Genomic DNA, 20,364 nt, shown 5'->3' with positions numbered 1-20,364 from the left:
TCGACAGCCTTTCTGGCTCAGGTCCCTATCCATGAGATCCGCAAAGCTGCCACCTGGTCTTCAGTACACACATTTACAGCCCACTATGCTATTAACCAACAGGCCACGGATGATGCGGCCATCGGCAGAGCTGTTCTCCATTCATTCCATGACTCCTACCCTCCTCCTATGGTAAGCTTGGAAGTCACCTAATTGGAATGGACGTGAACAAACACTCAAAGAAAAGACGGTTACCTATCTTTTCGTAACTGTTGTTCTTCGAGATGTGTTGTTCACATCCATTACAATACCCACCCCCCTTCCCCTCTGTTGGAGTCAACAGCAAGAAGGAACCAAGGGGGGATGTCGGGCCAGCAGGGTAATATATACACTGCCATGAGGGAGCCACTCTAGGGGGCTCCCCTGCCATCCAGAGGGGAGCTGCTAAGGGGAAAAGTTTCCAATGTTTGTGCACACGGCGCGCGCGTGCACCTAATTGTAATGGACGTGAACAACGCATCTCAAAGAACAACAGTTATGAAAAGGTCGGTAACAGTCTTTTCCTTCAGCCTTTGCTCATATGGCTTGTATTCCATCCTTTTGATCATCTTTGTTGTTCACCTCCTTTCCAGTTTCTCCACATCCTTTCTATACACTGCTGACCAAAACTGGACACAATAATTCATTTGAGGTCTAACCAGCACTGAGTAGAGTGGTATTATCACCTCCCATTACTTGAATGCTAGAGCTCTGTTAATGTACCATAAAATTGCATTTGCTTTTTTTGCAACAGCATCGCATTGCTAACTCATGTTGAGGTTGTGATCCACCACAACTCCCAGATTGTTCTCAGCAATGCTGCTGCCAAGCCAGTTATCCCGCATTCTGTATTTGTGCATTTGATTTTTCTCCCCTAAGTGTAGCACCCTACATTTGTGTGTGTTGAATTTCGTTTTGTTGTCTATAGCCCAGTTCTCTAACTTATCAAGATCCCTCTGAACTTTAGCTCTCTCCTCAAAACTGTTGACAATTCTCCTAGCTTTCAGAGTGGTAGCCGTGTTAGTCTGTATCAGCAAAAACAACGAGGAGTCCTTGTGGCACCTTAGAAACTAACAAATCTCCAAATAAATTTGTTAGTCTCTAAGGTGCCACAAGGACTCCTCGTTGTTTCTCCTAGCTTTGTGTCATCAGAAAATTTGATCAGTAGGGGTCTGGCCTGCATTCCATGTTCCCAAATGATTGGGGGAGAGAAACAGTGATTTAGATTTGGGGCAGTGGACTCGGAGCTGGAGGATCAACTGGGACTGGCTGGGCAAAGAGACTGTGAGCCAAGGGGGGAGCAGCTGGGACTGGAAGCTGTGTTAGGGGAGACTGGGAGCTAGTGAAGGAAATGGGGGTAGGACCAGGAGCTATTTGGCTTTTGGGGGGGATAGGAGGAACACTGATGCCAGATGAGGAGATTAGAGTAGGTTCTGGGGAGAGGTGAAGACTGGGACTAGGAACCAGTTGTGGGAAGGAGGTGGCGGCAGGGGAAGGAGAATCTGACAAGGAGCTGTAGTATAGGGGCAGAACTGTCACAGACTGGGCAAAGAGACTGAGACATGGAGTCAGGCCAGGGGAAAATCTGAGATTAGATGAGGAGCCCAGGAAGGAAGACTGGGTCTGGATAGTGGGAGAGGAAACACAGATTGGATGAGGAGCCAAGAGGGGGGAAATGGGTCTGCTGGGCAAGGAGACTTGCACTGGGGTGGCATGAGAGGCCTGAGTAGTGGAGAGTGGGACAAGGTGCCAGGTATGGAGAAGAGAGACTTGGGACAAGGACAGGTTGGAGGGGATGGGACACCAACACAGAAGCTCATTAATTTCTCATGAGCAACAGGGAGACTGATTACAGATTAGCTGTAGCTCACGAAAGCTTATGCTCAAATAAATTTGTTGGTCTCTAAGGTGCCACAAGTACTCCTTTTCTTTTTGCGGATACAGACTAACACGGCTGCTACTCTGAAACCTGTCAGTTTTGAAAGCATTTTGTGGTGACAGTAATAAGATCTTTAATTACATGAGGTTAGTTTGACCTCAGTTGTATGCAAGGTATTGGAACAAATTTTGAAAGAGAAAATAGTTAAGAACATACCAGTATGTGGGATAAAATATCAAATGGTTTTACAAAAGGTAGATCATGACAGACCAGCCTGATCTCTTTCTTTGAGAAGATGGATTGATTTTTATTTTATTTTTTTTAGACAAAAGCAATGCAGTAGATCTAATCTACCTTAATTTCAGTAAGGCATTTGATATAGTTCCACATAGGAAATTATTCGTTAAATTGGAGAAGATGAGGATTAATATATGAATCAAGAGGTGGGTAAGGAACTGGTTAAAGAGAGACTACAATGAGTCATACTGAAAGGTGAACTGTCAGACTGGAGGGAGGTTATTAGAAGAGCTCCTCAATGATCAGTCTTAGGACCAATCTTATTTAACATTTTCATTAATTAATCTTGGCACAAAAAGTGGGAGTGTACTAATAAAATTTGCAGATGATGCAAAGTTGGGAGGTATTGCCAATGTGGAGAAGTGGAATATCACAAGCAGATTTGAATGTCCAAAAAACTGGAGTAATAGAAATAGGATGAACTTTTATAGTGCAAAGTGAAAGGTCATGCAGGTAGGGATTGACAAGAATTTTTCCTATAAGCTGGGGATGACTCGGTTGGAAGCGACAGAGGAGGAGAAAGACCTGGGTGTTTTGGTTGATCACAGGATGACTGAGCCACCGATGTGATGCAACCATGAAAAAAGCTAATGCAATCGTAGGATGCATCAGGTGAGGTATTGCCAGTTAAGATAGGAAAGTGTTATTACCGTTCTACAAGACACTCGTGAGACCTTTGGTATAATTACATTGCTCAGGGGTGTGAAAAATCCACACCCCTGAGTGACATAATTATGCCGACCGTAACCCCCCATGTAGATAGTGATAGGTCGTTGGGAGAGCTTCTCCAGCTGACATAGCTACCGCCTCCTGTGAAGGTGGAGTATTAAACCAACAAGGGAGCTCTCTCCTGTCGGCTTAGACTAAATTCATCCTATTTCTATCAAACTGGAACATGTGCAGAGAAGGGCTACTAGGGTGATCAGAGGAATGGAAAACCTACCTTAGGGGACTTAAGGCAGTTGAATGCTGCCCTGGGAGAACTGGGTTCTATCCCTGCCTCTGCCAGAGTCCCTTTGTGATGCTAAGCAAGTCACTTAAACCAAACTTTCCAATGGGTGTTCACTCAATGCATGTTCCTTATTTTCTGGGCGCCTGACTTGAGGCTCCAGGGTCTGATTTGCAGACATGCTGAGCACTCACAATTGCAACTGAAATCAATGGGAGCTCTGCTTGAATATATAAAGTGCTATATAACAGTAACATCTCTGAAAAATTAGGTCATAGACATCTCAAATTGGGCACCCAAAATTATTGAATACTTTTGATACTTTAATCTCCCTGTGTCCCAGCGCCCATCTGTAAAATGGGGACACCACCATCTCATCTCAAGGGGTTTGGTGAAGATGAATAAATTAATGTTTATGAGGCACTTGGATCGTATAGTGATGACAACCATAGAAAAGCCAATGAGGAAATTAATCATTCTGACTTTATAGCAGGCTTTGAATAATATGCAGTAAATAAGGCCTAAGGCCACATATTGAACAATGAGGATAAAACAAAATGTTGAATAGCTGCTTATTAAGTGAGCACTGCCCAGCCTGTGCACTGAATGAGGCAGGGGTCCTGTTGGAAAAGATCGTATGTGAGCATGTAATGAAAAACTACCCGAATGCATAGGCACAAGGGGGCGGAATTAAAACCTTCATTCTAGCATTTCCTAACCTTTGAGTACTTGACTTTACAACCTTAATAGTGTTCACTATTATTTCTAGAAAAAAACTTAGAAGTATCTTATTGGAATTGTCTGTGATAAGGAGTAGGCTTTAATTAATTATTGATGCTTTCCCCCTTGTTTCTATAAGAAGAATAAAAAATAGCTTATTCCTTAGACAAGTTTTCATTATGTCTTCCTCTGCATGGCCAATAACTTCCTTTCTAAAATAGGAACTGTTCTAGTGTTACATTCCATTTAGAATTTCTGAGATTCTGTAAACAAATCCAGGATCACTCCACTGACAAGTGGGAGTATCTGAGTGTATTTGCATATCCCATCATTATAATCTTTACTAACATGGGATTTATTTGTTTTCTTTGTATCATCAGCTGGTCCTCACCAGCACAGAACCCTTTTAATTCCCCAGGAACGACAGGAAGACCATTCGCGTGCAGATTACTCAGCTTTTAAGTTTAACAAAAATGTGATTTTTAAAAATATGAAGAATACTGTATCAGACAGAAGTATGATAGAGCGTCACTAATCAATACCCGGGGGAAAGGCCCACTGTAGATTGGTGAAGCTTTATACTAGAGAGTTTTGAGTTTGGGGAAGAGACATCAGCATTGAGGGCTAATTAGAATTAATATATATTTATAATGTATTTCAGGGAGTGACCAGGAGGTGATGGGTGTGTTGCCCCATGTCTCATGGAGAACTAGATATTACTCGCACCAATCATGACTCTGGCAGAACCTCATTTGGCTGTGTTTCATTCTGAAAAACTCAACAATCCGTTTTTGGACTAGGTTCGCATTTTGCTGCAGTGCAGTTTAGTCAGGTTCTCCTGTCTTGTAAAGCAACATGTTTGATTGCAATATTAACAGAGTTAGGAGAGAGATTCCATTATTAAAGATTGTCTGTGTTTTCCTTTTTTGAAAATATGGAAGATGAAAAGCCTTAACTTCTTTCATGTGAGAAACTCCAAGAGAGTGACTTGGCCCAGTTCTGACTACAAGAAAAGGGAGTGTAAAAAGGAAAAAATAAACATCAGGAGGGTGTGAACATTGAAAAATGTAGTAATCACTCATAGTTGCACTCCCTTTAATGCACTCCATTGTATATCGTTATCAGACAGTGACAGTATGTTTCCTTCTTTTGTGTGCAGTCCCAAATTTTATATTATGTTAATGTAGATTTATGTGTAAATTCAACACAGAGAGGCTTTTTTCTGTCATAACCAGTACTCTTACACATTCATACACTGACTGGGTATGGTATTTTCTAACACTGTGATCCTGTCTGCACTGGCCAAGGAAACTGTTAGGACCGCTTCACAAGTCATGTGTGGTGATGGCTCATGTCTGAACATGGCCCTTGTTAGCAATGTGTATACATTAATTCTCTGGCCATTAGGGGCTTGATACTGCTCCCATTTAAGTCAGTAATAAAAGTCTCATTGACATGAAGGGAGCAGAATCAGCCATAGAATTAGGAGCTTACACGTCTCTTTGTTTACTTTGCTTTAATTAATGTTATAGGGAAGCATGATCTAGTAGTTTGATTAAAGTCCAGGACTGGGACCCAGGAGATCTGCCACAGACTTACTGTAAGACCAGTCATTTAACATCCGTGCCTCAGTTTCCGCAGCTTCAGAATATGGGTGATAATACTTGACTGGGAAGTTGTGAGGCTTCATTCATTAATGTTTGTGAAGGACTTTAAGATCATTGATGGAAAGCTTTATTATCCCTGCTGATAAAATTTGTGGATGACACAAAGACTGGCAGAGTGGTAAATAATGGTGAGAACAGCACAGTCATCTGGATCACTTGGTAAACTGGACCCATTCAAATAAAATGTATTTTAATGCAGCCAAATGCAGTTATACATCTAGGAACAAGGAATGCAGACCAGATCTATAGAATGGGGAACTGTGTCTTGGAAAACAGTGACTCTGAACAGGATCTAGGAGTCATAAAAGACAAACAACTCGACAAGAGTTTCCAGTGCAATGCTGTGGCAAAAAGGGCTAGTGTGATCCTTGAATGTATAAGCAGGAGAGTAGGAGTAGGGAGGTGATTTTAACCCTGTGTATAGCACTAGTGAGACTAGACTATTGTATCCAGCTCTCATATCCACATTTTAAAAGGATGTTGAAAAATTGGTGAGGGTGCAGAAAAGAGACACAAAGATGATTCAGGGGCTGGAGAAAATGCCTCAAAGTGAGAGACTTAAAGGAGCTCAATCTGCTAATCTTATCAGAAAGAAGATTGAGAAGTTACTTGGTTACACTGAATAAGTACCTATAGGGGGAGAAAATATTAACTACAAAAGGACTCTTCAATCTAGTGGAGAAAGGCATAACAAGAGCCAATGGTGAGCAGAAGCCAGACAAATTCAAATTAGAAATAAGGCACAGATTTTTAGTACTGAGGGTGATTAACCACTGGAACAAATTACCAAGGGAAGGGGTGGATTCTCCATTTCTTAATGTCTTAAAATCAAAACTGAATGCCTTTTCTAGAGGATATGCTTTTAGCCAAATACTAGTAATTGGGCTTACTACAGGGTGATATTTAAGGGCCTGTGATATACAATAGGTCAGACTGGGTGATATAATGTTCTCTTCTTGCCTTAAATGCTATGAAAGTATCGAAGAGTAAAGTGTTATTATTATTATTATTATTATTATTTCATTCTATAATAGTGAAGCAAGCCTAAGTTGTACTTTACAATAAGATCATATTGCCTTGAAGGCAATATTTGTTTTCTCTTATTTGTTTGAATTAGAGATGGCATGGCAATGGTATACCTCACCTATTAGCCCATACAAATGCTAATTACCAGTTGGCAGGCTATCAAAAGTTGTCCTTTCTTTCTTGACATCCTCCCAGAAGGTGCTTGCTGACTTTGAGAGTGCTATTTCCAGTAGTTACATCACTGTGTCAGCCACTCAGGAGGATCTTAAGGGCATTTTCTCTCCCAATACTATTGGTGGTTCTAGAGAGAGGATTTCAAAGAGAGTAATGTCAGAGAAAATGGCACGGCTATTTCCTGGAGAGATGAGGGTTGAGAGTGAAATGTGAGATTTACGAGCAGATAAGAGTAGCTGGGTAGGTCCATCATGATCTCTAATGTAAATCACTGGGTGTGGTGGGGTGATTTTAAGCACTAGAGTTGTTTGAAATGTCCATAATAAAACACAATGGAATGGGTTTTGCTTAGTTTCATTTTGAACTCAAAACATAACTTGATTTTGTTAAATCATAAGCTTGGTCCAAGTTTTATTGGATGAGTTCACTTTAAGTCCACGCTTCTCATAAGCTACCTGGAAAAACTTCTTTTTCAACTTAACCCCTTGCCCTCCTTCAGGCTCCGGTGTCTGAAAATCTCCATGGAGAGCACTATCCAATTTTCAGAGATTCGCCTGTTAGGCCTGTTGTCTTTCTGCCCACCCGTCTCATCCCAGAAAGATTTTTCTAGGGTGCAGAGCCCTGTCAATCTGCAGCAGAGAGACAAGAAAGCTTCCTGTTGCCACCATTATGTTGTTAAGCATGGAACAAGAGATGCCCCAAACGTCTTTGCATGGTTTTTTTAGCTAAACGTGTAAGGCACTGTGGAGCTTCTTAGGCCTAAATGTGTCTATACTGCAAACAGAGGTGCAATTGCAGCTGAGGCAGACATACCCACCCTAGCTTCACTGTGTACAGCCCCGCCTGGAACCCTGGGTAGGTACTCACATTGCTAGCCTGTGCCAGGGTCCATGCCAGTACATCATCACTGCTAGATTCAAGCTAGTGAGGGTATTCCTATTCAAGCTGTAGTCACACCTCTGATGGTCATGCGGAATTACCCTAAGCGTACATCTATAGTGCAGCTGAAAGTGGTCATTTGAAGCTCAGTAGATGTACATGTGCTAGCTCTGTTTGAACTAGCATGCTAAAAATAGCAGTGTGGCTGCAGTGGCTTGAACTAGCTGCTCAAGTACCATCTGAAATCCTCGGTACATACTCAGGTGGCTAGCCTATGATGCTGGCCATGCTACGATGGCCATGCTGCTATTTTTTGCAGATGAGCTTGATCAGAACTAACATGTGTACATCTGCCTGAGCTGGGAATTACACCCCGCAGCTGCGGTGTAGACTTAACCTAAGACTCAGTACTTCAGTTGTGGGAGTAAGTGCTGCATGGTGAGAGGTATGTGTTGCATTCCAGGACAGCTGTTCTGAGTAAGATTTGGGGAGAGAGAGTGAAGCAGCAGGCTTTCCAGTTGTGCCCTCTTCTCTCCTTCATGAAAATTCAACAGTAAGGAACGGCCACTAGAGGCCCGTGAAGACTCCAGGAGGAGGAGCAGGCAGTAGTGTCCTCTGCCTTGGAAGACTTCAGACCTTGGGAGGAGGAAGTTACAAGCCACACTGAGCCATTCCTCCCTATTTCTAAGAGGAGTTCTTGTGGTAAAGGAGTGTCCCAGTCCTATTAGGAGTAGAAGAGGTTTTTGGATGTGAAGTGCAAACTGGGCTGACACTCACTGGTTTCATAAGAAACTAGAGAATTTTGCGTGAATTCACGTTGCGTTTTGAGTCTGTACGAACCCTAACCTCCAAACGAACCAGAAGAGATTTGAACCACTTTGAACAAAATCTGCTATGAAGTGAAGCAGGCCGCTTTTGCACTAGTTAAGGCTGAGATGGGATGACTCCTCAGCATTCTTCAGTTACTAATTCAGTAGCTGAAATAAATTTAATCCCTTACAGACTATGTGCATTTTAAGATTCATTCAAGCAAAGATTCATAACCCGTTGTTTTTGCCACACACCTGAAAACTGTCTTTGTTTGCAAGGAGTTGTTAAGCAGGGGGCTGTTTCCTTGTTTTTAACCACATAGGAGTGAACACTTCATGGCTGATAGACATTCTTTTTTCAGACTGGGTATATTCTCTCCTTATTCAGGAAGCTGGTGGCTTTTCAATGTACATGTGTTAGCCCCATTGTCTTTCTTCTTTCTACCTTCCTGCTTGTTTTCTTTTGCAGATGTCAGCAGTCATCACCGAGTCAGGGGACCTGAAATTTATCTCAGAGCATGACACAGATATAGACTCACCTGTGACACAGTAAGCAACAAATCATTCAAAGCAATTTGCAGTGTTATTTCTACAACTCCTCTTAAGAAACTGAGATATTGTCCGGGGGGGAGGGGAGGTTACTTTGTTCTTTTAAGCGAGACAGCAAAACAAGAAGTTAAAATTAGGATAATTGGTCTAGAGAAGTGTTTAAGAAAAATAAAGTGAAAAGGAAATAATGGTTTGTTGTACTTTTTTGCATAGGTATGTTACAGAGATACTGTAAGGAGTATAGTGTAAGGGAGTTGAGCTGTAATCCAGAGGTGCGGGATTGCCTTGAAACATCCCTCAGCTCTTTTGATTAACCCATATTGTTATGAGCTGCCAACTACTTTCTGCACCTTCTAAGAATTAATTAATGTAAATTGAATGAGTTTGTCACATGTAAGGAAGACAAACAAACCAGCATCTTTCATTATTACATTTGTATTTTAAGTGTGTGTGTGTGTGTGTACACATATATATGTAGCTACACAATGTGTGAAACTTTGAAATAAATAAGATCTAAACATTTTGCACAAGATTTTCCTTGTGGATGCATAAATACTTGCTTTTCCATGTCATCTTCATGTTATCCTAACTGTTATTTTAAGTATCTGCATTCGTTTATTTTTGAAGAATACCTAGAAAATACTTATGTTCCTTGTCATTAACTTTTTTAGCCGATACATAAATGCAAACCACCTACTGAAAGGGTGAGCTGATCATATAATAACCTATGCTTGAGTGTTAGAGATGGTTTTTTATCTCTAATTTTAACCATGTCTCAAAACCGTCATTGCTAGGGCTCCATCTTTGTGTCTATATTCAGAAATAAATGGTTAAGGGAAAGTTTGCTTAACACTCATGTGCCATAAGAAAAGGGGCTGTACAACTGCACCGTGACACAATATGAGGTTGCATTTTGAGCATAATTGTATTAAAAGGATTGTGTTCAAGAAGAAAATACATGGTTTAGGAGGAGTACAAACAAACTTGATACAGTTTTTTAAAGACAGGACTCGGACCACGGTATGACAGGACTGCATAGTTAAAAATTCAGCAAAGGTGATTTTTTTTTAGCATCTGCAGAGTAGTGTAGGACCAGGGATTTATGAAATATGGAATTCACAAAGAATATGATCTAATTCAGGGTTTGGGGGGCATTACTAGGTATAAAATGTTCATTTAAAAGAGAACTAAACACATCATGAGAGTAGGGTCACATTAGCAATCTGGTTCAGATGCTGGATCATATGAGGGAAATAAAAAGCCTAAGGGTATGTGTATACTACCCGCCGGATCGGCAGGCAGCAATTGATTCAGCGGGGGTCGATTTATCGCATCTAGTCTAGATGCGATAACTCGATCCCCGAGCGCTCTCCCGTCGACTCCTGCACTCCACCGCCGTGAGAGGCGCAAGCAGAGTCGACGGGGGAACAGCAGCAGTCGTCTCACCGCAGTGAAGACACCACGGTGAGTAGGTCTAACTACGTCGACTTCAGCTACGTAACTTAGATTGATCCCCCCCCAGTGTAGACCAGGCCGAAGAAACCTTTCAGCTGCAGTTCAGAAAGGTGTTGGATGCCTGAGTCATCAGACTTTAAATTCTAGCAGTCTCTCTTCCTGCGCAGCAGGGAGTAGGCATGTCACAGAGATGCCACTCCAAACATGAGAGGGACTGAAGGGCATGCTACTCAGTGAGGGGGGAAAGACAATAACAGAAAATGTGGAAATGGCAGGGGTGCGTAATGACTTCTTTGTTTCGGTTTTCACCAAGAATGTTGGTGGCGATTGGACGTCTAACATAGTGAATGCCAGTGAAAATGAGGTAGGATCAGAATCTAAAATAGGGAAAGAACACGTCAAAAATTACTTAAAGTTAGATGTCTTCAAATCACCAGGGCCTGATTAAATGCATCCTAGAATACTCAAGGAGCTGACTGAGGAGATATCTGAGCCATTAGCAATTATCTTTGAAAAGTCATGGAGGACGGAAGGCATTCCAGAAGACTGGAAAAGGGCAAATATACTGTCCATCTATAAAAAGGGAAATAAGGATAACTGGGGGAATTACAGACCAGTCAGCTTAACTTCTGTACCCAGAAAGATAATGGAGCAAATAATTAAGAAATCAATTTGCAAACACCTAGAAGATAATAAGGTGATAAATAACAGTCAGCATGGATTTGTCAAGAACAAATCGTGTTAAACCAACCTGACAGCTTTCTTTGACAGAGTAACAAGCCTTGTGGGGGGGAAGTGGTAGGTGTGGTATATCTTGACTTCAGTAAAGCTTTTGATACTATCTCACATGATCTTCTCATAAACAAACTAGGGAAATACAACCTAGATGGAGCTACTATAAGGTGGGTGCATAACTGGTTGGAAAATCATTCCCAGAGAGTAGATATTAGTGGTTCGCAGTCATGCTGGAAGGTCATAATGAGTGGGGTCCTGCAGGGATCGGTTCTGGGTCCGGTTCTGTTCAATATCTTCATCAATGATTTAGATAATGGCATAGAGAGTACACTTATGAAGTTTGCGGATGATACTAAGCTGGGAGGGGTTGCAAGTGTTTTGGAGGACAGGTTTAAAATACAAAATGATCTGGACAAACCGGAGAAATGGTCTGAAGTAAATAGGATGAAATTCAATAAGGACAAATGCAAAGTACTCCACTTAGGAAGGAACAATCAGTTGCACACATACTAAATGGGAAATGACTGCGTAGGAGGGAGTACTGCGGAAAGGGATCTGGGGGTATAGTGGATCACAAGCTAAATATGAGTCAACAGTGGAACGCTGTTGCAAAAAAAGGAAACCTCATCATTTCAGGATGTATTAGCAGGAGTATTGTAAGCAAGACACGAGAAGTAGTAATTCTGCTCTACTCAACGCTTATTAGGCCTCAACTGGAGCATTGTGTCTAGTTCTGGGTGCCACATTTCAGGAATGTGGACAAATTGGAGAAAGTCCAGAGAAGAGCAACAAAAATGATTAAAGGTCTAGAAAACATGACCTATGAGAGAAGATTGAAAAAACTGGGTTTGTTTAGTCTGGAGAAGAGAAGACTGAGAGGGGATATAACAGTTTTCAAGTACATAAAAGGTTGTTATAAGGAGGAGGGAGAAAAATTGTTAATCTTAACCTCTGAGGCTAGGACAAGAAGCAATGGGCTTAAATTGCAGCAAGAGCTGTTTAGGTTGGACATTAGGAAAAACTTCCTAGCTGTCAGGTTGGTTAAACACTGGCATAATTTGCCTAGGGGAGATTGTGGAATCTCCATCATTGGGGATTTTTAAGAGCAGGTTGGACAAACACCTGTCAGGGACGGTCTAGATAATACTTAGTCCTGCCTTGAGTGCAAGGGACTGGACTAGATGACTGCACAAGGTCACTTCCAGTTCTGTGATTCTGTGTCATTACTGTCCTGTTTGGGCAGGCAGCAGTGCTGCAGAGAGGGTTAGTTCTCAGGCTTTAAGGATGCTGAGGCCATTTGAACGTGATAATAGGAGTGGGAGAGACACTCCGGCTCAAAATCTGCTGCTACACCTTGACAGGAAGGAGCTAATTTAGAAGGGAAGGGGATTACATTAAAAAATGAGCAGGCAAGTTTTGTACAGTGCTAGTTTCTCAGGGACACATTAGGGTTTTTTTAAACCTTTAGTTTTCTTCCTGATGTTTTGCCTTTTCTAACAGGTTTCAGAGTAGCAGCCGTGTTAGTCTGTATCCGTAAAAAGAAAAGGAGGACTTGTGGCACCTTAGACTAACAAATTTATTTGAGCGTAAGCTTTCATGAGCTACAGCTCACTTCATCGGATGCATGCAATGGAAAATACAGTGGGGAGATTTTATATACACAGAGAACATGAAACAATGGGTGTTACCATACACACTGTAATGAGAGTGATCAGGAAAGGTGAGCTATTACCAGCAGGAGAGCGGGGCGGGGGGGGGGGGACCTTTTGTAGTGATAATCAAGGTGGGCCATTTCCAGCACTTTACAAGAACAGTAGGAGGGGAAATAAACATGGGGAAATAGTTTTACTTTGTGTAATGACACATCTATTCCCAGTCTTTATACAAACCTAAATTATTTGTATCCAGTTTGCAAATTAATTCCAATTCAGCAGTCTCTCATTGGAGTCTGTTTTCAAAGTTTTTTTATTGAAGAATTGCCACTTTTAGGTCTGTAATCGAGTGACCAAAGAGATTGAAGTGTTCTCCGACTGGTTTTTGAATGTTATAATTCTTGATGTCTGATTTGGATCCATTCATTCTTTTACGTAGAGACTGTCCAGTTTGGCCAATGTACATGGCAGAGGGGCATTGCTGGCACATGATGGCATATATCACATTGGTAGATGCGCAGGTGAACAAGCCTCTGATAGTGTGGCTGATGTGATTAGGCCCTATGATGGTGTCCCCTGAATAGATATGTGGACACAGTTGGCAACGGGCTTTGTTGCAAGGATAGGTTCCTGGGTTAGTGTTTTTGTTGTGTGGTGTGTGGCTGCTGGTGAGTATTTGCTTCAGGTTGGGGGGCTGTCTGTGAGCAAGGACTGGCCTGTCTCCCAAGATCTGTGAGAGTGATGGGTCATCCTTCAGGATAGGTTGTAGATTCTTGATGATGCGTTGGAGAGGTTTTAGTTGGGGGCTGAAGGTGATGGCTAGTGGCATTCTGTTATTTTCTTTGTTGGGCCTGTCCTGTAGTAGGTAACTTCTGGGTACTCTTCTGGCTCTGTCAATCTGTTTCTTCACTTCAGCAGGTGGGTATTGTAGTTATAAGAACGCTTGATAGAGATCTTGTAGGTGTTTGTCTCTGTCTGAGGGGTTGGAGCACATGCGGTTGTATTGTAGAGCTTGGCTGTAGACAATGGATCATGTGGTGTAGTCTGGATGAAAGCTGGAGGCATGTAGGTAAGTTTAGCGGTCAGTAGGTTTCCGGTATAGGGTGGTGTTTATGTGACTAATTCTGCTGTCAGGGTGCCAATGCCTGAGATGATGGGGCTTCCAGGATTTCCAGGTTTATGGATCTTGGGTAGCAGATAGAATACCCCTGGTCGGGGCTCTAGGGGTGTGTCTGTGAGGATTTGTTCTTGTGCTTTTTCAGGGAGTTTCTTGAGCAGATGGTGTAGTTTCTTTTGGTAACCCTTAGTGGGATCAGAGGGTAATGGCTTGTAGAAAGTGGTGTTTGAGAGCCGCTGAGCAGCCTCTTGTTCATATTCCGACCTATTCATGATGACGACAGCACCTTCTTTGTCAGCCTTTTTGATTATGATGTCAGAGTTTTTTCTGAGGCTGTGGATGGCATTGTGTTCTGCATGGCTGAGGTTATGGGGCAAGTGATGCTGCTTTTCCACAATTTCAGCCTGTGCATGTCGGCGGAAGCACTCTATGTAGAAATCCACTCTGTTTCGACTTTCAGGAGGAGTCCACCCAGAATCCTTCTTTTTGTAGTCTTGGTAGGACTACAAAATCAGCGGCACTGCTATGGGTACCCGCATGGCCCCACAGTATGCCAACATTTTTATGGCTGACTTAGAACAACACTTCCTCAGCTCTCGTCCCCTAATGCCCCTACTCTACTTGCGCTACATTGATGACATCTTCATCATCTGGACCCATGGAAAAGAAGCCTTTGAGGAATTCCACCATGATTTCAAAGGTCCCCCGCCACCCACTCTCTTGCTGGTAATAGCTCACCTTTCCTGATCACTCTTGTTACAGTGTGTATGGTAACACCCATTGTTTCATGTTTTCTGTGTATATAAAATCTCCCCACTGTATTTTCCACTGCATGCATCTGATGAAGTGAGCTGTAGCTCACGAAAGCTTGTGCTCTCATAAATTTGTTAGTCTCTAAGGTGCCACAAGTCCTCCTTTTCTTTTTGCCTTTTCTGACATCATGGGGAGAGCTGCTTTTGAGCCTAAAACAACATTCTTCTCAAGTTCCTGTGCCATCTTGAAAGAAACAGGAAAGCAGCCAGTTGTGCATGTAAATATAGCTGCAAAGAAAGAGATTGTGACGTTATTCCACACAAAAATTCATGTCTTAGACAAGAGTTCAGCCATGAGAGATAAAAACACAGGCAGGATTCAGGAGATTGATCTGTGGGTCAGAGTCCTTGAAAATACATGATCTGGACTGGATGCCAAGATTCATGATTTCTTAAGACAGCAGTGCCTACCTTGTTGAGACAGTATGGAAGGATGATGTCATTCATGCATTTCTAATTGTTCTTCGACTAGCTCCTGCACTTTCCCACTCATGGGATGCTCTGGAGTACAGCTCCTGGTGGTGGAACATTTCATAAGTTTCCTCCAGAGTGCTCTTATGCCCCCTCCTCTCCTGCCTTCACTGTTCCTGAATATTCTGAGAGGGAGGCTATTAAAAGGAGTCATGGCACTCCAGCCACCTCAGTTCCTTCCAAACACAGAAGCAGAAAAACCAAGAACCTCTCCAGATTGATCCATCCTCTTTGAGGACTTGGTGCCTTAGTTAGATTTTTTTTTTTTAGTTAGGATTAATATTAGAAATTTTAGCTTATTTGTTTTCTTTATTAAGAGTATTTCTTTTTTTAGTGTTTATTAGAACCAATGCCTCAGTTCAGGTATCCATGGCAGATCTGAAGATGAAGAGACCAGGGTTTAAGAGTTGTGCCACTTGTCGTGCTGTATTCCCACTTTGGATGCCCATACCAGGCGTCTGGCTTGCTTAGGGGAAGGAATGCTCTCCTGCATGGTGCGCAGTCTGCAGCACCTTCATCCCAAGAGCTCACAAAGAGCGTCAGAGCCAGCACCAAGCCTTAGTACTTCAGGAGGCCCAAGCAGCCAAACCCTACCCACCTCTGTGAGTGCAGAAAGGCCCGTGTCAGCCCCTACCCCCTCAGGCAATAAAAAGCTCAAGATGCTGCTGAGTAATGTCCTCTGCTCCTTGAGTGACAGCAAAACCTTCAGTACCAAAGGATCCTAAGCCATCAGATCCCAGTTCGAGACACAAATGGAACCCCATATGTGTTAGCAGAGCCAGTCCTAGTGGGAGCACTCCTTCACATCCAGCACCTCTGTTCCAGATAAGATTATGGTGTGAGATATTGCACCTGTTAGCAGGGCTGAGCACCATTCCAGATCCCTCTTGGATCCTTTGGTCAGTTGTGAAAACACCTGGGGCGAAAGGTTAAGGCTATGGCACAGTGAAAATGCCTATAGAAGTGTCATGCCACTAATGCAACAACAATATCCGTTCTGGATCTTGGTTCTGACTCCTTGGTGCCATCAACAGATATCAGATCCTCAGTCTAACATTGTAGTAACATTGTAGAATTAGATTGTGACAGACAGGTTAAATTACCACTGCGGTTCCCAAGAAAGCATATCAGGGCAAATGCTACACTGATGCTCTACACAGTTCACATAGATACAGACCATGCTCTTACCCTAGTAAGTACTATGATAAGGAACCTGAAGCAAAATATTGGCAGGACTGGCAATTCCCTCCTTGTGCCAGATGACCTTACTGGTTCTCACCTAGGTGTTATGGGGATGGTGAACACACTTGTCCTTACAGGGATCAGTCCCCTCATATAGGTCAGGGGAAGCTTCATACATTGAATCTTCTGCTCCCATATCAATCTGTGTCACTGGGCTATAGGATCCCCTCCCATCAGTAGTCCCAGAAACCCTTTCAGAGAAAGAACCAATGGGACCCATGGAATTCCAGGACACACATCTAGAGCCTGCTGATGAGACCTCTCCTGATAACGTAGAAGTTGCTCCGGCATCTTCCCTATCAGAAGATGCCATTCAGTTTCATGAACTGTTTGTCACAGTGGCTTCGATTTCAGCTCTCAATTGCAGGAGTGTGAAGATATGTTACATGGAATTCTATCCACATATTTACAAAACATTATGCAGTAGACCCAGCCTCCCATTCAGATGCTCACTTTGGTACAATGGTACTTCAGTCATTATATAATTAGGACTCCACGTCCCACCTTCCGCACATGTCAGAACTGCATATCAAATTATTCCATGAGTGGGGATGTACACAGGCCACTTGAAGAAGAGTTAAAAATGAAGGTCACTCACCTGGAACTAGAGATCTTAAAGATGGACCCTGCACGTTCACAGTCCCTGCCTACCTTCCTATTTTCTCCAAAGTCCTAATGTAATCTTGGACCTGAGGAGGAGGTGGTACAAAGAGTTGTGGTGGCCAGAATGCCTTGCCCCTTTTTTATAGCCTCCTGCTCAGAATGTTCAGGATCAGTGACGGTGAGGGCTCTCCACGAGGCACTGCTGTCAAATATTTCGTGCTCAGAGCCATAGGCATCGACTCTTTGGGTGCTCTGGGGCTCAAGTACCCATTGAAAAAAAAAAGGGAGTGCTGAGCACCCACAAGACACCAGTAGGTGGCAGGAGCATATACATGGCGCACAGTGAAACCGGAAGGTGGAAAGTACCCACTGGCAAAAACAAAAGTCAGCACCTGTGCTCGGAGCTGCACTGCTAGCACATCCCGGGGTGTGGCTGTGCACAGTCCATCTCAAAAGAACTGCGTTTACAGGAGAATAACCTTCATTTCTTTAGCAAGATTACCATTTGAAGGGCTTGCATATGAAAGCTTATTGCACTAAAGCAGTATCACCAACATCAACTATTGTTCTGCCTTGCAACCTCCAGGGCAGCTACATGAAGCTCTTTATGTGCTTTGGACTTCAGTCATCCACGCTTATTATTTATTCATTTGTACTGTGGTAGCACTTGGAGACCTGGTCATGGACCCAGACCCCATAATGCTGAGCACTATGCAAACACAGATCAAAGAGATGGTCCCTGACCCAAAGAACTTACAGTCTAAACTAAGTCATTATTTAAGTAAGGTTACATCAACTTCTTCCCAGAACAGAGGGTCCATGACTTTGCCTTGATGAGGGTTGCAGCACTACAATGCACTCAAATTCCTGCTCCATTTGCGGGTCTGCAGATGGCCATCGCAACCCGTAATTGGGTGGCAGCAGTTGGGGAGGGTACATAAGAAAACTGGCTTGATTCATGGTGTGTTTGGTGCTTATGTGAAGTGCCCAGTACATTAGTGGACATGAAAGCAGCTTGTATTTCTGTAAATACGTCCTAGTTCAGATACTTAAAATGACCAGATGAGTTATTCCACTCTGCATGATTTTCCTAGAGTGGGTGAATGAATAAATAAACCGGGAATCTCTCTTTGACTGGAATATTGTGGAAATCAAAGTTGGAGGATGACCAATATTCTGTAATGGCTCTTTGGAGGGGGCCAGAGGATTGATAATTTGACACTTTTAAAATAATTAAACTTATTGATTACTCAAGGCTCTAGTTAGTTTTAAAAATCATGGGCAGCTGTCATCGAACAGGACAGTTAGAACATATGTTGCAATGGATTTGGAATAGAGACTACCATACTTGGTTCTAGTGCTTTTGTCTGTTTTGGTTCTGCAGTAGCAAAGTAGTACTTACAGCTGTTTCACCACTATACTCAAGGGGGAAAGGCAGACAATTGTTTTAGCATGTCAGCTGTGGTTGGAAATAGCTCTAAACTTTAGCTAATTCTGTATGTTTCTTATCCTCCTTCTCTCCCCCTCCCCCAATAGAATTACGAAGAAGAAGAAGAAAAGGATACTGAAGAATGAAACAATAGAGAGTCAGCCAAATGTAATGGCTCTTGACACCCTTGCATCATCAATTACCGCTAACAGCATTGAAAACAATCCTAGAACACATGGGTTAGAACTGAAGAAGAAAAAAGCAGTGAAAAGCTCAAGTGCAAGTGGAAAGACAAATGTTGCCTTTGAGCCTGACAGTTGAAGTGTAGTCATCATTTAACTCCAGATATAGGTGTCGCATTCAGAATATTGTATGCAAAAAAATGGATTTGAATGGGATTTATGCTGAAATGATGATCTCACTTTCAGGATAAAAAAACATTGAAAACCAAAACATTAAACATAGACAAACACACAAAATTCCCCCATACTCCTCTCAAGACATGCCATGTCATATAGAGCCTAATTCTGCAAGGAACCTGGCACCTCCAGCTCTTACTGATGTTAACGAAATTGGAGTATCCAGCAGTTCACAGGATTGGGCTCCTGGACAGTTCAAGCCTGAAGTTTGGCTCTCATATTTCCCAAAAGCAGCATTTACAGATACATTCTGAAATAATCTAAATCCCGATTCTGCTACCTTTCTCATGCTGACTAGAATTTTACTGTTGGAAAAATTCCCATTGACTTCAATGGGCGTTGGATCCAGGCCATTTTTGAGCATGAGCAAAGGTGATAGACTGAAGTCCAAAGTTGTTAGTACTCTGTGACCTAAAATTAAACAAGCTTGACCACAATAGAAGGTTTTGTGTTAGCAATTTTGATTTTTTTGCAAGTAAAAAGACAGACGGTATTCTGTATGTAGCATGTGACCACTCTGAAAGAATCTTACACGGGTCTACATGAAAACACACTTTTTATGTCTTCCTTTTGTTGAGTATTCACTTTGGACTAGATTTTGCAACCCTTGTTTTTATTGGTGAACACCTACTCATGCAAGTAAATTGACTTCAGTGGAACAACTTGTAAATAAAGCTCACCAACATGAGTAAGGATTGGAAACTTCATCTTTTTGGTACATTGATTTTTAAAATGAAGGCTTTTTATACATCTATAAATGTGCACTAAAACTTTGTAAAACTCAGTTTTTGCTGCACTGAGAGCAGCATTGCCAAATATATTTTACTTTATTTTGAAGAAAGGTTTCATATCAAAATGGGTAGTTTATTTTATGCTGTGTGTAGTATTTATTTCCTTTATATGTTTAGTTTATCTATTTTTGAAAATAATGGCACTATGTTGTGAACCATTATTAATTATTTCAATAACTTCTTACAATACTATCATTTTACATTTGACATTAAATGAAATACTTTCCATCAGTTAATGCTGGTATTTTTTCTGACTGATGGTGTCCAGTTTATTTTTACTCTGCTAGGAAAATCTTCCCCCTCCCCCTCTGAAGCAATAAATAATATAAAATTAGAAAACCCTTATTTAGTAGACAGGGCACTTGATTCCATTAAAAAAAGAAGTGAGAATAACCATGTTGGGCACTGATGTGTGAAATGCACCCAGATGCAAAGGACTAGTTGCCATATATTATAGTGTCATCCCTGCACATGTTTTGAAGACATAAAATATGTAAACATGTTTCGGTTGGGTAAAACTCCTCAGGAAAAAATCCTTTGTTCAGGGGCATTGTTAAATGCTCTGTTTGCCCAGTGTGTGTGTGTGTGTGTATGCAAATCCCATATTATCCTAAACAGGAGTTACATGTGTGCACTGGGGTGATAATGAACTCCTATGTGTGTGTTTCCCT

At 42.1% G+C, this 20,364-nt stretch overlaps 1 protein-coding gene across 3 annotated transcripts in view; it reads left to right on the top strand.

Annotated features, from left to right (window-relative positions):
* Positions 1-19,801, top strand: part of AHI1 (Abelson helper integration site 1) — a 182,134-nt gene extending 162,333 nt beyond the window's left edge. For 2 of the 3 annotated variants that reach the window (XM_084625129.1, XM_084625128.1), the window contains exons 26-27: positions 8,888-8,967; positions 18,591-19,800. In XM_084625129.1, coding sequence (XP_084481255.1) covers positions 8,888-8,967; positions 18,591-18,804 — 294 coding nt within the window. In that variant the 3' untranslated portion in view covers positions 18,805-19,800. Of the gene's footprint in view, positions 1-8,887; positions 8,968-18,590 lie in introns of all 3 variants that reach the window. The other variant, XM_084625130.1, reaches the window with a different exon arrangement.
* The last annotated feature ends 563 nt before the right edge of the window (positions 19,802-20,364 follow it).

This window comes from Lepidochelys olivacea (assembly GCF_965140295.1).
Source record: "Lepidochelys olivacea isolate rLepOli2 genome assembly, chromosome: 3".
NCBI classification, from domain to species: domain Eukaryota; kingdom Metazoa; phylum Chordata; order Testudines; family Cheloniidae; genus Lepidochelys; species Lepidochelys olivacea.
The sequence above is the reverse complement of the archived record's forward strand: the minus strand, read 5'-3'. Positions and strand labels throughout refer to the sequence as shown.